This window comes from Siphateles boraxobius, unplaced genomic scaffold (assembly GCF_051911475.1).
Source record: "Siphateles boraxobius isolate OS27281-9 unplaced genomic scaffold, OSU_SipBor_1 7, whole genome shotgun sequence".
In the NCBI taxonomy this organism is placed as follows: Eukaryota; Metazoa; Chordata; class Actinopteri; order Cypriniformes; family Leuciscidae; genus Siphateles; species Siphateles boraxobius.
This window is the reverse complement of record NW_027509197.1, coordinates 23,075,322-23,093,722: the sequence shown is the minus strand read 5'-3', so window position 1 is coordinate 23,093,722 and position 18,401 is coordinate 23,075,322. Positions and strand designations below refer to the sequence as shown.

Sequence of the window (18,401 nt, the reverse complement as noted above, 5' to 3'; positions counted from 1 at the left end):
ATGTTGAGAGATGACAGCTTATTAAATAGTTATGGCATTGTAAAACAAGTGTCAAGTAATGCAATAAACAATCTTTCCATTCATTCACAAATATATATATATTTATCACAGTACGAAAAACCCATTAGACCCATGATGACCTCTGGTTCCAAAACAACTCACTTCATCATTTACAAGCAGTGCATGCTGACAATGATTAATGCTTGACAAACCTTGTCCGGATCTATCATGTCATACATAACATGGGATTGGATTGGTATGAACTCTGATCTAGTGTACAGAAGGGAACTAATACACCAGTTTATGACATCACTGATAGCAGTGTATTAATAATGAAGCGTTTAATGTAATTGACCAACCAAAGGAAAAACAAATACATAACAACAATATTTCGAGAGGAGCAAAATGGAATGTACTGTCAGATTACTGTGATTTTACTTTTATTTAACCTTATATCAAGCCAGAGAGTCATTGTAAGGCATCTATTCACCTGTAGAAATTAATCTCCATATACTGTCAATTTAGTCCAATGTCAATGTTAAACAAATTCTAACAGAGCTTCTGGATATGTTGAACTCTATAGCTGATTAGAAATGATGTTTCAAAACAATAAAAAAATTAACCAAAAAAAATCCCAATTCAACAGATCACAGCACGGTCTGATATTGTGCCTTAGTCTACTGATTTATTTATGCGTCAATATAAAATTGGGTGCACAGAGCAAAGCTGTTATGAACATTATAACACATAATTTGGCTTAACAGCAGATGGGATCAGCTTCTACAGGCCTGCGCTTTAGGAACAGTTAGATGAGCCAGTGGCTAAGAAACTGATTATTTATCCCACTGGCGCAGACACATAAATTGGTGCAATGTAGAGGAAACTGAGGCACAGGAAGTTTGGCAAACTTTTGAATACTGAAGGTTGATCAAGAATAACATTTATCTACCAACACAATATTGGCAATATGGTGGTAGTGGGAAGTGGGATGGTGATGGTAATAACAATGGTAATACATAATAAACGGTTACTTTGTTTACGCATACACACACATACACATAACCACACTCACACCCGCACACATACACACTTAAACACTTAAATCACTCTTGTCACTGCTGGAAGTATGGATTTACAAGATTGCTCACTACTGCACTATGTTGGTTTGTTTGTATGTATGCCTGATTGTTAAATAAAAAAAAAAAAAAAAAAAAAAAAAAAAAAAGAATAACATTTATATTCTTCACACTGCCTTGGCAACTTTCAGTCACAATGTATGCTAAATTTAATGGTTTATATCCGTTCACATGTTTGGGGTTGGCAACATTCTTCAATGTTTTAGAAATAAATATTTTATACTCCCCAAGGCTGCATTTATTTGATAAAGAATAAATAAAAGAAAATACAGTAAAAACAATGTTTTCTATTTGAACATATTTTAAAATGTAATGCATTCATATGATGGCAAAGCTGAATTTTCAGCATCATTACTCCAGTCTTCAGTGTCACATGATCCTTCAGAAATGATTCTGATATGGCACTCAAGAAACTCTCTCATGTCAGTGAATCAGAAGGTGAAAAATCATTCAAAGCAGAGTTTTTCTGAAAAAAATGCTCACTGTTTTTCTTTAATACTGCTTATAGCGCTGTCACAGGGACGTGAGATTTCTCAGGATGTATTTCAGTGGTATCTGTTAAGTGGTGGGGATTTTTCTGTGTGGTATTATAAAAAAAAGGCTTAGAGCACCTGTAAAGTGTGCAACAAAATTCAATACATGTGCCTTTTACATCACAAGTCAACTTTAAACAGCCTGTTAAACAGCAAAAGCCAAAGAGCAAATACTGAAAGTGCAAAAAGGCTTTCATTTGTCTGCTAGTGCAATGAGCCCATCCATCATTTTAAGTACTTTTTGTGCTTAACAGTAAAGGCCATATTGAAGACGCATCTAACACTCTATGACACTAAAGTAAAAGAAGTTTGACTATAGCTACATATTCATTTGCGAATAAATATCCATTTGTAAGGTTTATTTTAGTTCTTTTTGAAAGTTAAACAACCATATCCCTTCATATTTGTGGTAACTACTGAAAACAAAATGTTTAGACTGCTCTACAAAACAATCATCCACATAATTATATCAGCGTTTTGGAAGCTGCACATAATTGTGATGTAGGTGTGTAAACGATTACGGTGAATGGTTTCGGTTTTGACGCATCTTTCTGGGTAGCTCCGCCCACAGAGCAATCTCACTGGACTTAAATTTAGCATCAAATATTATATTAAACATCAAACATGTTCTGATCGGCTGTGATCTTTGTTGTTTCAGGCAGTGCTTCCGTTAGGACGTGTTGAACTGAATGTTCCTCCTTTGTCTGGCAGTAGTGATTCATTCACTCACCTAACATGCTTCCCTGAGACAGGAAGAGAGAGTAAGGCTTCACGCCAGTTCTTTTGATAAAGTCTGTGGTCCTCTGATTAGTGCAGATCTCTAGTCAGTCCTCTTTAGCATTTTATCTTGCCAAACTCTGATGATATCAACAGAAGAGACTCAATATCACAGTATCACACAGTGAAGCTTGTGAGAACTCATGGCTCTGTCTCCACGCCACTTTGTCTTTTTCTTGTTTTTCAGAATATGCTCCGGAACTTGCTGTCTAAAAAGGCAAAGGGAAATTTTAGTATAAAAACTCTGAAACTTTTAACTGCACCTATTATGCCCCAAAATGCTGTCTGGGTAGGCAGAAATAGATAACGTTTTTATCTTTTACTGTACATCATTATGAGAAGACAAACCCCTGAAAAATGTGAGATTGTAAGTTTTATTCACCTGATAACTCTGACGAGTTCATGAAAAGCTCTTTCCACATTCATTGGGGGATCCTTGGCACTTGTTTCAATGTAAGTGATCTAAAGAAATAGTTAAGAAATGCAAATTACCGGTACTGCAATGAAGTCACTCGCATTTACTTAAGCCTTTAAAAAGAGTAGGAGATAAATACTTGTGTGACCATAAATTTGATATTTTTATCTTTAAGATTTTAGATAATCTGTTAATGATGTATATACAATATCAGAATAATTACAAAAATACAGTACTGTTCAAAAGTTTGTAGTCAGTAAGATTAGATTTTTTCAAAAGAAATCAAAACCTTATCTCAGCAAGAATGCTATAATTGATAAAGTGACAGTGGTAACAAAATGTTTGCATATAAATAAATGCTGTTCTTTTAAACTTTCTATTCATCCTGGCAAAAAAATTATATATATATATATATTAAGCAGCACAACCTTTTTCAACATAGCATCAAATTAACATATTAGAAAGATTTCTGAAGGATCATGTTACACTGAAGACTGGAGTAATGATGCTGAAAATTCAGCATTGCATCACAGGAATAAAATGACATAAAAAATATAAAATAGATAATAGTTATAGTGTAGTTATAGTAGATAATAGCTTTAAATTGTAATACTATTTTACATTATTAATTTATTATTATCTTACTGTAATACAATTTTAAAACATTCACTTCTTTTGAAAACATTAACAAATCTTACTGACCCCAAAGTTTTGAAGGGTAGTGTATATCTACAGTGTTTATGCATGGGGCAGCATTCTCCAAAAATGACATAAAGCACCGTAAAATTAGTAGTTGTAGTACAGACTGAAATTTGAGTGTTATTCACCGAAAATCTTCCCTTCTACAGAAGAAAGTCATACAGGTTTGAAATGGGGTGAGTATATTATGACAGTTCGTTATTGGGTGAACTAACCCTTTAACCACTGTCAGTCAACACAAACATGCACACACACTGAAAATTGTCATTCTCACATAAAGTAGTGCTTCGATATCTGACGCACTCACGTTGTGTTTAGCGGCCATCTCACAGCCCTGTTCATTTGTCACTTTCCTCAGATGCACCAGGTCCACTTTGTTAGCCACCAAAACCATGGGGAAAGACTCTCTGGTGCAGACACGAAAGAAACTTTACTTAGAATTTTTTTGTTAGGAGAACTCTAGTCAAATATGTGTAGTGGTCTTGAGTTTTGTATGAAGTAAACATGATCTCTGACCGGTCTTTCACTCGAAGGATGAGCTGGTGAAACCGGTCGACGTGTTCAAAGCTGGCCTTGTCTGTCACAGAGAACACAATGAGAAATCCGTCACCAGTCCTCATGTACTGCTCTCGCATGGCGCTAAATTCCTCTTGACCTGCTGTGTCTAAAACTGCAAGGAGCAAAGGTAAACATAATAAGTGTAAAATATTATCTGGAATATGTTTACAGAATGTCTCTCTCTTTCTGTATGCATGTATGTGCGTATATACAGTATATGTATATATATATATATATATATATATATATATATACACACACACACACACACACACACAGTTGCAATCAAAATTATTCAACCCCCATTGCAAATCAGGTTTATTGGCTAAATTTACAGACTTTACACTTTGCAATGAACAAATCAAACAAAAGCAATTGAAATAGTTTATCACAACAAATGTTTCAAGTTGTTTACACAAATTTAACTGAAAATGCAACTTTTAATGAGTGTTTGCAGATTCAAAATTATTTAACCTCCTGAATAGAATCCCTCCAAACAGCACAAATCTGCAAAAAATGTGTTGTCTCGAGCACACCTGATGCAACTAATCAAGGGCTTCATTAGTTTCACCAGGTGTGCTTGAGCTAGAACTTACTAAATATCTGAACTGGCTAGGTTTGTTGAGCATCACATTTGACTGCAAGTTAGAAATACCATATGGCTGAGTCAAAAGAATGGTCCAAAAAGTTAAGAGAAGATTTCATCGCCCTTCACAAAGAAGGAACAGGATACAAAAAGATAGTGAAGGCACTAAATGATCCTAGAGACACATTTGGAAGCATAGTTTGCAAGTTCAAAGTTAAAGGAACAGTGGTTACACTACCAGGATGGGGCAGAAAAAGGCAGCTATCAACAGCTGCAACTAGGGCTGCATGATTAATCGCAATTTCCATGTAATCGCATTTCAGCTGATTTGGGTTATTGCGAAAGCACTGCGAGTTTGAGTCACTTATAACGTGCATTTGAAAAAGCAACATGAGAAGCATTTATGAACTTCTTGTCCAACAAAAGACAACATTTGATAACATGCTTTTTACTCCAAACTCACTTCATAACGACAGTTTAGCATCCTTCTGTGAGATAATTTGGCTTCTTATACAGAATAAGGCAGTCAAGTTTTTATAAGTTATATTTAATCGATCAAAGTGTTTCAATCTTTGTTTATTCAGCTACAGCGATAGGGATTTCCTGGAATGATGCGCGTTATCATACTTCTGCGGCGGGGCATATTTGGCGTGTCTGTGTGAGAGCGCCCTCTAGGTTATACATCTCGTTTGCAGCAGGTCATAACAGCAATAGGGTTTTCTACTAAGTAGGCTACTGAAGATGCTTGCCATGAAGGGGTTGCATAATTTTGAGACTGCAGAAGTCATTAAAGTTGCATTTTCAGTTGAATTTGGGGAAACCACTTGAAACATTTGTTGTGTTGAGCTATCAATTACTTTTGTTTGATTTGTTCATTGCAAACAGCTGAAAGTCTGTAAATTTTGCCAATAAACCTGGTTTGCAATGGGGGTTGAATAATTTTGATTGCAACTGTATATACATATACACACACAGTATATTGTCACAGTCACGCGTTAGTCATCGTCTGCACTACATGTCCCATCATTCCTCTCCGGCTCACACCTGCACTCACTCCACCATTACCCGCACCTGCCAGCAATCATCATCGTCATCACTCACCGTGTTCAGCTGTTATCACCTTGTCTTCATTGTTCATCTGTGTATTTAAGTTCCTCTCTGTTCTGTGTTCACTTTCGGTTATTGTTTGTGTTAAGTACACAGTTTGTGCGTTGCACGCTGGTTGCGCACGCTGGTTGTTATTTTGAGTTACCTATTAAACTAACTTGTTACCTTTCCATTATCATCGTCTATACTGGATCTAATTCGTGAGGAATCGTGACAATATTAAGGTTTTTGAAAGTAGTCTATTAATCTCACCAAAGCTACATTTGATAAAAAATACAGTAAAAACAGTAATACTGTGAAATATTATTACAATTTAAATTAACTGGTTTCTGTTGTAATATATTTTAAAATGTAATTAATTCCTGTGATGGCAAAGCTGAATTTACCATTACTCCAGTCTTCAGTGTCACATAATCCATCAGAACGCATTCTAAAATCATTTCTTATTATTATCAATGGTGAAAACCGTTTTAGCTGCTTAATTTAAAAAAAAAATCATAATACACTGCCATTCAAAAGTTTGGGGTAACTAATATTCTAAAAAAAAAGAAAGAAAGAAACAACAGAAATTAATACTTTCAATTAACAAAGGCACATTAAATTGATAAAGAAGATATTTATGAAATTAAGAAATATGACCAAAAAAGTTATTTATAATAAATGCTGTTCTTTTGAACTCTCTATTCATCAAAGAATCCTGAAAAAAAAATGTTTCGACAAAAATGTTAAGCATATATATATATATATATATATATATATATATATATATATATATATATATATATATATATATATATATATATATATATATTAGGGCTGTCAAAATAACGCGTTAATTTTGATTAATTAATCTGAGAAGAAATAACGCGTTAAAAAAAAATAACGCAGATTAATCCATTCCGTTTTGACCTTTGCGGAGCCGTTCTAGCGTTCGTGTAAAAAGAAGGAGGGAGACAAGAACGCGCTGCTTGGATCATTGTTTGGAACATTTACTTTTAACAAACGGAGTTCGTCAAACTCTAAAGTAGGCCTACCACATCAATGCAAAGCATCCAGGAGTCAGTGTGTGCGTGAGTCGGCGAGTGTGTCTGACAGAAAGCGCGCTTGTGTGTGTGTGTGTGTGTGTGTGTTGTAACTTTTCACGCGCTCTCACGTCACACAACCATTTTCTCACGCACAGAAAAATCGCGCACCAAAGAGAGGACACGGAAACAGACAAGACAGAGCACGTTACTTATGATATTAAAAAAATCTCAGCTCTCAGATTCTGTTAATTTTATTGCAAAAATCAAACAATACCGTTTTGGCGCTTGTAAATGTGAAATGACAGCTCCCTATAGCGGCACGTGAACCGATCATCTCTAGCTAATAGTAAATAAACACGAATGACCAATGTTGAAAGATACAGTAGGGCAGCCTAAAACTTACCGAAATGTATATTCCTCGATCAATCAGTGTTTTTCAACCGCGAAAAGAGGTCAATAAAACAGCTGGAGAACAATTATGTCACATAACATTTAGCCCTAAGTTACCTCAGGAAAGCCATTTCATGACCATATAGCATGTTATAGTTGTCTATAAAAAAGAGCTATAGAGAGTATTTTTCAAAATTTATGTAGCCTACTAGTATATTACGTATGGATTATATTTTTACTTATATCAAAGTTGTTATTTGTAATAAACAAGCATTATATTTAATTTGAGCTATTTTTAACCTTAAATACTACCAGCTGATATGGCTCTCTGTATTTTTACAGCATTGGGTGAGATTTTTTTTTCTTGAGAAAAATGAATGCCTATCTATTACAAGGTATTGCTTTTGACTTATAAAGCTCTAAATGGTTTAGCTCCAGTCTATTTAACGGATCTTCTATCGCCTTACAATCCATCGCGCTCTTTAAGATCACTAGATTCGAGGTTTCTGGTCATTCCTAGGATATCCAGATCCACCAAAGGAGGCAGAGCATTTTCACATTTAGCTCCGAAGCTCTGGAATAGCCTTCCTGATATTGTTCGTTGCTCAGACTCGCTCTCCCAGTTTAAAACTAGACTGAAGACGCATCTATTTAGCCAGGCATTCATATAAATTTTTTATCTTACAGTTACTGTAAATTCGGCCTCTAGTTCATAAACGCCAGAGGAGAACTGGCCCCCGACTGAGCCTGGGTTCTCCCAAGGTTTTTTTCTCCATTGGGTCACCTGATGGGGTGTTAGGACACCATTAGGTCACTGGATGGAGTTTTTCGGTTCCTTGCCACTGTTGCCTTTGGCTTGCTCAGTTGGGGATATTCAAATTAATTAACCAATCATACCATTGATCAGCTCTACCAAACTTGGATGTCTTTTTTCCAGTAATAAACAAACATTAAGTTGTTTTGATTGATACTGTGAAGCAGCTTTGATACAATCTGTATTGTGAAAAGCGCTATATAAATATATTTGACTTGACTTGACTTGACTATCTTGTGTACCTAATATTTATCCAAATGAGTCGATATTGCATCAAATCACAATAATTAAATTAAATTGAAATCGTGAAATTTGTGTCAAGCAATAATAATAAAAACGTAGCTTACCAGAAATTGTACCATGTAAACATTGTAAGATTGTGTATGCGATTAATTTAGATTAATTAATTACAGAGTATGTAATTAATTAGATTAAAAATTTTAATCGATTGACAGCCCTAATATATATATATATATATATATATATACACAGGTCCTTCTAAAACAATTAGCATATTGTGATAAAGTTCATTATTTTCCATAATGTAATGATAAAAATTAAACTTTCATATATTTTAGATTCATTGCACACCAACTGAAATATTTCAGGGCTTTTATTGTTTTAATACTGATGATTTTGGCATACAGCTCATGAAAACCCAAAATTCCTATCTCAAAAAATTAGCATATTTCACCCAACCAATAAAAGAAGTGTTTTTAATACAAAAAAAAGTCAACCTTCAAATAATTATGTTCAGTTATGCACTCAATACTTGGTCGGGGATCCTTTTGCAGAAATGACTGCTTCAATGCGGCGTGGCATGGAGGCAATCAGCCTGTGGCACTGCTGAGGTGTTATGGAGGCCCAGGATGCTTCGATAGCGGCCTTAAGCTCATCCAGAGTGTTGGGTCTTGCGTCTCTCAACTTTCTCTTCACAATATCCCACAGATTCTCTATGGGGTTCAGGTCAGGAGAGTTGGCAGGCCAATTGAGCACAGTAATACCATGGTCAGTAAACCATTTACCAGTGGTTTTGGCACTGTGAGCAGGTGCCAGGTCGTGCTGAAAAATGAAATCTTCATCTCCATAAAGCTTTTCAGCAGATGGAAGCATGAAGTGCTCCAAAATCTCCTGATAGCTAGCTGCATTGACCCTGCCCTTGATAAAACACAGTGGACCAACACCAGCAGCTGACATGGCACCCCAGACCATCACTGACTGTGGGTACTTGACACTGGACTTCAGGTATTTTGGCATTTCCTTCTCCCCAGTCTTCCTCCAGACTCTGGCACCTTGATTTCCGAATGACACGCAAAATTTGCTTTCATCCCGAAAAAAGTACTTTGGACCACTGAGCAACAGTCCACTGCTGCTTCTCTATAGCCCAGGTCAGGCGCTTCTGCCGCTGTTTCTGGTTCAAAAGTGGCTTGACCTGGGGAATGCAGCACCTGTAGCCCATTTCCTGCACACGCCTGTGCACGGTGGCTCTGGATGTTTCTACTCCAGACTCAGTCCACTGCTTCCGCAGGTCCCCCAAGGTCTGGAATCGGTCCTTCTCCACAATCTTCCTCAGGGTCCGGTCACCTCTTCTCGTTGTGCAGCGTTTTTTGCCCACAGACTTCCCACTGAGGTGCCTTGATACAGCACTCTGGGAACAGCCTATTTGTTCAGAAATTTCTTTCTGTGTCTTACCCTCTTGCTTGAGGGTGTCAATGATGGCCTTCTGGACAGCAGTCAGGTCGGCAGTCTTACCCATGATTGCGGTTTTGAGTAATGAAACAGGCCGGGAGTTTTTAAAAGCCTCAGGAATCTTTTGCAGGTGTTTAGAGTTAATTAGTTGATTCAGATGATTAGGTTAATAGCTCGTTTAGAGACCCTTTTTATGATATGCTAATTTTTTTAGATAGGAATTTTGGGTTTTCATGAGCTGTATGCCAAAATCATCAGTATTAAAACAATAAAAGAACTGAAATATTTCAGTTGGTGTGCAATGAATCTAAAATATATGAAAGTTTAATTTTTATCATTACATTATGGAAAATAATGAACTTTATCACAATATGCTATTTTTTGAGAAGGACCTGTATATATATAAACTATTATTCTTTACATTTTTTCTACCCAGTCTCAGAGTATTTTTTACAAAGCAGAATGTTAAATTTAGAACATTTTTACCTTTTTGCATTATTTTATCTAAACTAATGACCATAACTGACCAACTTCAATCAGTTAGAAATAATTTAAAATGGCAAGCAACTGAAGCTAGTTTTAGCTGGATTTTCCATTACGCATGACTTTTTTTGTGCCGTAATGAGGCTAAAAGCTTGCTATACGGTAGGCCTACTGATAAGGCTGGAAATACGCATAGCAATATGAGAGCACTGAGTATTGTAAATGAGTATTACTTACAAATAATACAGAAAAACATTACAGATAACAATGAGGTATTGGCACATACCATCCAAAATAGCCCACTGGCCATCGATCTCTGTGTGTTTCAAGTAGGAGTCTTCAATAGTAGGATCGTAATCTGGCACAAAAATCTTTTGGAAAAATTGGATGGTAAGAGCACTTTTTCCTACGCCTCCGTCTCCAACAACCACCAATTTGTACGTCGGGAGGTTGTCGCTAGGGACCGCGCTGGTTGCCATGATAACAGCTACACCTGAGGAGAGGAGAGGAGAATCTGATCCGAATCTTGAACATGATTTAGGCCCAAGCATTGAGGACAGTTATGAGCACCTCTTGAGTTTTCTGTGAAATAAAGAAGCTCAAAGTATGGATAACAAGTACACATGAGGTTTTGTGTTGTTTGGGAACAGTTCTGCAGAGAGCTAATTTAGGATAGAGCAAAATGTTCTAGACGCAGACATTGTGCTTCTTGGTAATTGCTGTTATTTTCTGCACAACACAAAGCCTTGAATCTTCAAAGCCCAAGTCTATTTTATTTTTGTTTTACGGTAAAAAAAAAAGAAAAGAAAAAAGAATTAGGCTACACTCTATTAAAGCTCCATGAAGTTTATATGTGAGGATGAGAAAAATGTCTAAATGTTGATGATATTCATATATTATTTGTAAAAGATCAGATCTATTCCTGCAAATGTGTCTTTAAATACAAGTATCCTTAATCCTAGCATGGACCAACAAATAAATATACAAAATGTACCATAAAGTACAAATGCACCACATATGCACATTATATGCACATATTTCTATACATGTAGGCCTATACTGATCTCATATATATATATATATATATATATACACACACACACACACACACACATACATACATATACATATATATATATATATACACACATACATACATATATATATATATATATATATATATATATATATATATATATAACCTACAAGCACTATATGTTATTTTAATTTTATGGATATCAAAAAATAATAAATTAATAATTAATTTACTAATCAATATCCAACAAATAACAAGAAAACAAGGACTGACTGTGTAAAGCTATGAGAACAATTCTTAAGCAAGTTCCCCAATGTTATTATGTACAGTTATAGCCTAGTGAAATAGCAATTTGTACCTACAGGTTGTTTGATAATAAATAATAATACAATAAGTAAAAACACATTTTCTTACCTAAAAAGACAACTCTAGCAGAAAGAAGAGGAACTCAGCTAGGTTAATGAGCAAGTGTTTGCCTGGCCCATGAGCAGGGCACTATGGGCTATTCAGGAGGAAAAGTCTGTCAGTGGGTGACGGCCTCCCCTTCCTGCGGTCCACAATGTGAGGAAGGAGTAAACTTCCTTCCTAATTCCAGCAGGCCTGGATATTTGAGTGATCTCTCTTTCATAAGGAAGCTATGAGACACCTCTCGATCAGACACACCCATGAGAGAGACCCCAAACTGACCTCTTAAGATGACAAGCTAACACTTCATGTACTGTAGGTGTAGGCATCATGCACAGTTTGCCCAAAAAAAATTAAATTGTCATTTACTCCATCGTGTCATTCCATATGACTTTTTTCTTGAGTGGAAAGTCTTTTTCAGTGTTTCAGATTTTCTTCATCAGGAAGTTAATTCAAAGTGGTTGATAAAGTGTCACTGTGAGTTTTAACTTTCCTAAATAAAGAAATTGTGAAATAATCACAGTTATACTTAGTTTAAATAATTAAATAGTTATAAACAATGACATTATGTATGATATATGGATAGCTTAACATATACTTTTCTATTCATATTTGCGTCAAAATTATTTTTCTTTTTTGTACCTTCTAGACCACTTCACATTCAGAGAAATGTATAAAAAGTAAAAATTATGATAGGCCTATAAAAATAGGACAATTAAATAAACTGATGAGATTATGGTAAATTTACAAAAAAACAAACAAACATATATATGACATTAACATTCAACTTTTCGTCATTTTGACTTTACCTATAATTCTATTTCTAATCTCATAATTAGATTTTTAATCTCATAATTAGGATTTGCTATTGCATGATTTTAATAGCATAATTATGACTCAGTATGTCAATTTTGACTTTTTATTTAGTAATTCCCACTTTTTATATCATTATTACTGTTTTATCTCATAATTATGTCTTTTAAATTTCTAATTATTATTTACCGAAGCATGATTTTTTTTCTTATGTGATTGAAATGAGTAGGCCTACACATGACCGTTTCATTCTATGTATAGGAACTTCACTCGTATTATTAAAAATCATATATTTTCTAAATGCATCATTATATCACTTCCACCAGATGCAAAGCAATTTTTGTAGTTTTAGCTTTAATAATCTATTACTCGGATGTTTTTTCCCCCTATTACTCGGATGTTTCTTTTACCGTCTATGCGTTTCATGCGCCGCCCTTTCATCAGAGATGACGTCACTTTAACGCAGCGTGATGACGTATCCAGTTAGATCAGTCCCAATATTCAGATTTCAGAGTTTATTTCAGAGTTTAATGTACTAAACATCTTTGATGATTATAAACAATGACAATCAGTTTATACCCGAGGGGTGTAAACTGACAAACGTTTATGTCGGAAATTAAACATATGAGTGTGATTTTTTCTGACAATGATCATCAAAAACCATCATCAAACTCTGGCAGGCAGGAAACTTACCAGTGCTGTGTTGGTTAATTTACCAAGTGTGCAAATATCCCGACTCCTCCTCGACATCCCTGTATATTTAAGTTCAAAATAATCAACGGGATCTTAGTGAAGACAGGGCCTGCTGTTCAGATTAAATGAAATATTAAAACATTTACCCCGCCCTTTTGAAATTACGGAGTAAAAAACTTCACATCGCAACTGCGGATGCTATAAATAGCATGGTTTCGATGGGGTGGATGCGTTTCTTTTGCCACTCTTATAGAGCAGTCACTGTTTTGTTTGGCTAGCAGCATTATGCATCTGATACAAACAACCATGAATATATATCCAGATTTTTTCCTAAAACACCGTCTTCTTCAAAACATGTTCATCGTTGAATAAACGGAAGACTCTTACTTCCCCACACACGCAAATGGACTGTTCCTCTGTGTGAAGCCTCATCATCACTTTTAAAGCGGCAGATAAATTTATTATTATTACAGTACGATTTATAAGATATGTGAGATGCAAAATAAACATTTCAATGGACATTAAAAATACCTTTCTCTACACTTTCTCTATTTATCTTAAAAAGACGACGCTTGACAGATAATTGTAACTTAAAAAAAATTAAAGAAGAAAAGTGTAGGCGTTGTAATGTGTCACAATTGGATGAGGTTGAACAACAGACAAAAAGTTGCGCTTACATCCGTGTGAAATGAATATACGTAAGTGTCTGGCGTGAACGCGTCCTCAAGTTAGATCAAGTTCAATACATAAAACAAGAAATGTCATAAGCTTGTAACTCCTTCATTTGGACATGTTTTGTCTTATCCTATACTTAATCCCATTCATACATGACAGAGCCACTCATTTACAAATACAAAATGAAGAGTCAAAATTTGTCAAATTTTATTTATATATGTAGCCTACCTGTGCACGCCCATTTTAGTAATACAAATCTATACACTCTTATTTCAATTCGAATCCTTATTCTATTCCTATGGAGTCCGCATTGTCCGTCATGTCGTAAAAGTGTCGTAAAGTTGTGTTTTCATAACACTCAACGTGCTGTCCTGTCCTTGTGAGAATGAAAACAAAGTAGCAAGTAAGAGAATACTAATGGTTTTATGCTCTTTAATGGACAATTATTTCCAAAGACTTTACAGAAACCTTGTTTGAAAATGTGCGTAAAATGTAGCCTATGCATTCGAAAAATTATAAAAACGTAGGTGTTGGGAAAAGAAGGGCTTACGATAGCCTACATTGAATATGTGCAATATTTATGTAGCCTGCATGGTATGTTAATAAGAGTGGATTACATTGCTATTACATTTTAAGATTAGGCTTATGTCATTTATGATTAATGCATTTTGTCTTTTTTTCTTGACAGTTTGGCCAGGTGAGCAAGAGAAGATGGCTTCGCGTTTTCTGAGATTCTCTGTGTTTATTCAGAAGTATCGGACACCACTGCTCCTTGTCGGATGTGGCGGGGTCTTTTCTGCCAACATTTTTTATCATGTTTTCCCAGATCACACATACAGAAAAGTATACCAGGCCTGGCACAAAGGAAAACCGGCCAGCCTGTCAGAGAAGCTTGAGAACGTCTTTCAGGAGGTGCTGAAAGATTCTGCTGTCAGCTCCCCTAAAACCTTTAGTGCATTTGCCTCTTTCGGCTTTCATCCGGTAGGGGCTGGTGTTCCATGGCTTCCCTCTGGAGCACAGATCGGCCTCCCAGCCAACTTCAACAGCACCACTGAGGATCCAGCGGGCATCACCAATCGCACTATTCTCATCAATGGCAAAGAGCTGGAGTGGGACAGCAACTTGGGTATTGCTCTCAAAAACTCCCTGGTGTTCTCTCCAGAGGCGCAGAAGTTTGCTATAGCCCGAGAAGTGGCCCGACTGGGGGCTGGGGGTCCCGTGTTGCACGCTGCAGTGGCTCCAGCATGTCTGGCCGGAGCTTGTATATATGGCGTAGCCCTCAAGCAGATCTTTGGGCTTCAGGCTGGGTCCATCATCTTTAGGTTCGGTGTTAATGTGGTTGCACTGGGTTTAGGAGTCGTGTCGTATATCATGACTTCTGATGCTCTGAGCCAGTGGTTAGACTACAGCTCGGACCACCGTGCGGCATGTCTGTCTAGCGATTATGCAAAGGGTGGCTTAGAGTTCTATGAGAAAATCTTGACACGGAACAAGACCCTGCGCTCTCTGATGGGCCCTAAAGGGGAAGAGATGTACGCCCCCAGTGGAAACCTGTTTCCTGGGCACCTGTTGCAACTCAGACATGCAACTTACACATCTAGACGGGATGGGATTTTAAATGTTTTAAAAAATGAGAAAGTATGAGCTGCCCAAATATATTTAAAATCATATATGTTAATGATTAGCTCTTGGATTTTAACATTTGGAAATCATACTGTGTTTGTAAATTAGATAGTATTTGTACAATGCGATTGAAATGGTACAACACACCACTGGATACTATTGTCTTCCTCTTTCACTTGAATAAACAAACTTATGCTTATGTTGTAGTTAACATCTGTCAAAGTTTCATGTTTTTTATTAGCTTAAAGTATCAGTAAGAGACACTAGGCTACTGGCTGTATTTATTATGTAAACAATGTGCCATCAATAAGTCATCAATAAGACATATGACACTGAGATTATTACAAAATTCCTATTCTTCCTTTTAGTACTGTGTTTTAAATCTAAATGATCATGGAACATAGTATAGTTTTGGTCACATTTTTAAAAAATGTTTGCTGCTGGCACATGCCTACTTAAAAACATTAGTGTGAGTGACAGTCAGCAGAAGGATGGATGCCAAAAGATGTTTGAGAGGCAATCTTGCTGAAGCACACATTGGGTGTGGACATTTCCCAGTGTTTGCATACTAGATCACTTATTCTGTAATGACATTTCCAGTAGGTTTGGCTTTTCGCAGGGTCAGCCTTTTTATGTCTCTCTGAACAGTGTTTTACTGTATCCCCCCCCCCCCCCCCCCCCTCTAGATAATAGCTCATTTCAAAGTAATAGCATACTTTTTATTTCTATACAATTTAGTCTTTAAACTTTTGCTATAGTAGGCTATTATATATTCTGCCCACTGTGAAGTTTTAGATACATAGTTAAAGAATTTATATCATGCATATCATATGACATTTGAAAACAGTACAGGGCCTACAAACAGTATATTAAACAATATTAATAACATTATTAAAAAAGTAGGGCTGGGCATCGATTAATCGCATCCAAAATAAAAGTTTGTGTTTACATAACGTGTGTTTTTGCTGTGTATAATTATTTTGTATATATAAATAGACATGCATGTATACATTTAAGAAAAAAATATCATTTATATATGAATATTTATATATAATATATAATATAAATTATGTATAAATATATAAAGTATGTACATGCAAATCTTATATATATATGCATATGGGTGTATTTATATATACAAAATAATTACACACAGTACACACACATATTTTGTATGCAACACACTTTTAATCGCGATTAATCATTGCCCAGCACTAAAAAAAGGCTACACTTTATTTTAAGGTGTCTTTTTTACACTGTAATTATAGATTTAAATACTGAGTAATATTAAGTAACTGCATGTAGCTACTTACTATATGGTTAGATTAGGATTTGGTTTAGTTTAGGGTTTGTAGCTTGTAATTATGCATAATTTATAGTTTGCCATTTTGATGATTGACTTTGTGAAAAGTATGTAACAGTTACACTGTAAAATAAAGTGTTACAAAAAACTCAAGAGACTCAAAAACAGGATAAAATCCGTACACACTAAGATGCAACTAGGAGCTTTAGCGCGATTTGGCCACATGATGCCACTATTGTCCATACAAACATGCCTCGAATATGCGATCTTGGATGCCAAAAGAATCGTTGCACTAGACTTTTGTTAAGAGATGTTAGTGAGTCCACAAGCAATGTGTGTACCGCTATATCTGGATAAAACAAGCCTGTAGATAAAAACAAGCTCTATTTATCTGTCTGTCTGTGTGTCTATCTAAATGGAAATTCACCACCTCTCCAGGTTGTGATTCCACCCCCAACCGCTAGTGGCGCTGCGGAGAGATGTCGCGCCATGTTACAATGTAACACTCGGCACTGCTTGCTGCTTCTGCGGCTCCTACAATGTAACAGCGCCGTGAACGGAGACAACCGAAAAAAAGTCAGCGATCTTAATGAGCCGACCTCCGGAGTGGGAAATGCGTTTTTATGCTCCTACGAGATCCCTTCCTCCGCCCTAGTGGTCCGTTGACTGGATTGCAAAGTGTCGTCGCTGACTGGCTTTACATGATTGAGTTTATGTGGATTATTGGAAGCGGAGGCTCGTTGAGTTGTGTGTGCGCTGGGCTGGAGTGGGTCAGTATGAGGCTGCTGCTACTGCTGCTCTGAGCGGGCTCTCCGCTCCTCTGCCTTATTGGGTCTCGAACGAAATCACATTTACTTATAAAACTGGACACCCCTGGAGCAGTTTATGACGGTAAGAATCGGGTTGTCACTTTGATGTTACTGGGGAATTTCTTTACTAAAATGCTGCCTGCTTTCCTGTATATACAAAAACCAACAACAACAACAAAAATCTTGGTATTTCTTGTAGCCTATCATACTTTTATCTTTAATAAAATAAAATAATTCCATACAAGGACTACTTCTTTAGCATTTTATTTATAAAAGTTAGGTTCAGCTGGTCAAGTAGGGTTTTCTTTAGCTGAAGATATTTAAAGCAGATTGGAATTTGTTTGAGCTTGCTGTGTATTTAACCAACACAATAGTGCACATATGGGAGATGAACATGATCATAAATTCTATTTTGAGTGAATTGTCCTTCTTTAACTTCTCTCATTAAGAGCCAAACACTGATGATCCCGGTCATAGGTGAAAACATTTGGTGATTTCGAAGTCAAAGATGTGTTTGTGTGGTCACATTTTTTTTTAATCAGAGTTATTTTATATGTCTACATGCCAATGACGTCATCGTTTTTGACAGTGTTTATGACTAGGCGCATGACTCGATCATTACGACGTTATACGGACAGGTGAAAACCAGTTGTTCAGAATTCTTCCCTCATGAAGGCACGAGTAGGGGTGTGTGTGTGTGTGTGTGTGTGTGTGTGTGTGTGTGTTGTGTGTGTGGGTGTGTTTATATATTGTCAGGGAGATTGGGACATTGAGATGTTTTTGAAAAATGTGTCCCAATTAACCTAAATTCACTTCTTATGTGTGTATAAAT

General features: G+C 36.2%; 3 protein-coding genes and 1 long non-coding RNA gene across 11 annotated transcripts in view; 2 read left to right on the top strand and 2 right to left on the bottom strand.

Annotated features, from left to right (window-relative positions):
- The window catches only part of LOC143723180 (uncharacterized), a 292,525-nt gene that overhangs the window by 79,274 nt on the left and 194,850 nt on the right, over positions 1 to 18,401 (bottom strand). The gene's annotated exons all lie outside the window — the stretch shown is intronic.
- mrasa (muscle RAS oncogene homolog a) lies at positions 1,352 to 13,350 on the bottom strand. 3 transcript variants are annotated; one of them, XM_077216981.1, is made up of 6 exons: positions 13,160 to 13,350; positions 10,499 to 10,705; positions 4,077 to 4,230; positions 3,868 to 3,967; positions 2,829 to 2,908; positions 1,352 to 2,655 (listed from the first exon to the last, which is right to left on the bottom strand). In XM_077216981.1, exons 2-6 carry the CDS (start codon positions 10,689 to 10,691, stop codon positions 2,556 to 2,558), a joined length of 627 nt encoding a protein of 208 aa, XP_077073096.1. In that variant the 5' UTR covers positions 10,692 to 10,705; positions 13,160 to 13,350; the 3' UTR covers positions 1,352 to 2,555. The 3 variants fall into 3 exon arrangements, with proteins under 3 accessions (XP_077073096.1, XP_077073097.1, XP_077073095.1); XM_077216982.1 differs by lacking the exon at positions 13,160 to 13,350 and adding an exon at positions 11,663 to 12,146; XM_077216980.1 differs by lacking the exon at positions 13,160 to 13,350 and having other exon boundaries at positions 2,416 to 2,655; positions 10,499 to 10,890.
- tmem177 (transmembrane protein 177) lies at positions 14,143 to 15,668 on the top strand. 3 transcript variants are annotated; one of them, XM_077215274.1, is made up of 2 exons: positions 14,143 to 14,237; positions 14,523 to 15,668. In XM_077215274.1, the coding sequence occupies exon 2, from the start codon at positions 14,546 to 14,548 to the stop codon at positions 15,476 to 15,478; it is 933 nt and encodes a 310-aa protein (XP_077071389.1). In that variant the 5' UTR covers positions 14,143 to 14,237; positions 14,523 to 14,545; the 3' UTR covers positions 15,479 to 15,668. The 3 variants fall into 3 exon arrangements, with proteins under 3 accessions (XP_077071389.1, XP_077071391.1, XP_077071392.1); XM_077215276.1 differs by having other exon boundaries at positions 14,149 to 14,237; positions 14,532 to 15,668; XM_077215277.1 differs by having other exon boundaries at positions 14,154 to 14,428.
- The window catches only part of ptpn4a (protein tyrosine phosphatase non-receptor type 4a), a 60,695-nt gene continuing 59,541 nt past the window's right edge, over positions 17,248 to 18,401 (top strand). For all 4 annotated transcript variants that reach the window (XR_013197060.1, XR_013197061.1, XM_077215174.1 and 1 more), the window contains exon 1: positions 17,248 to 17,651. The gene's annotated coding sequence lies outside the window, so the exon portion shown is untranslated. The remainder of the gene's footprint in view (positions 17,652 to 18,401) is intronic.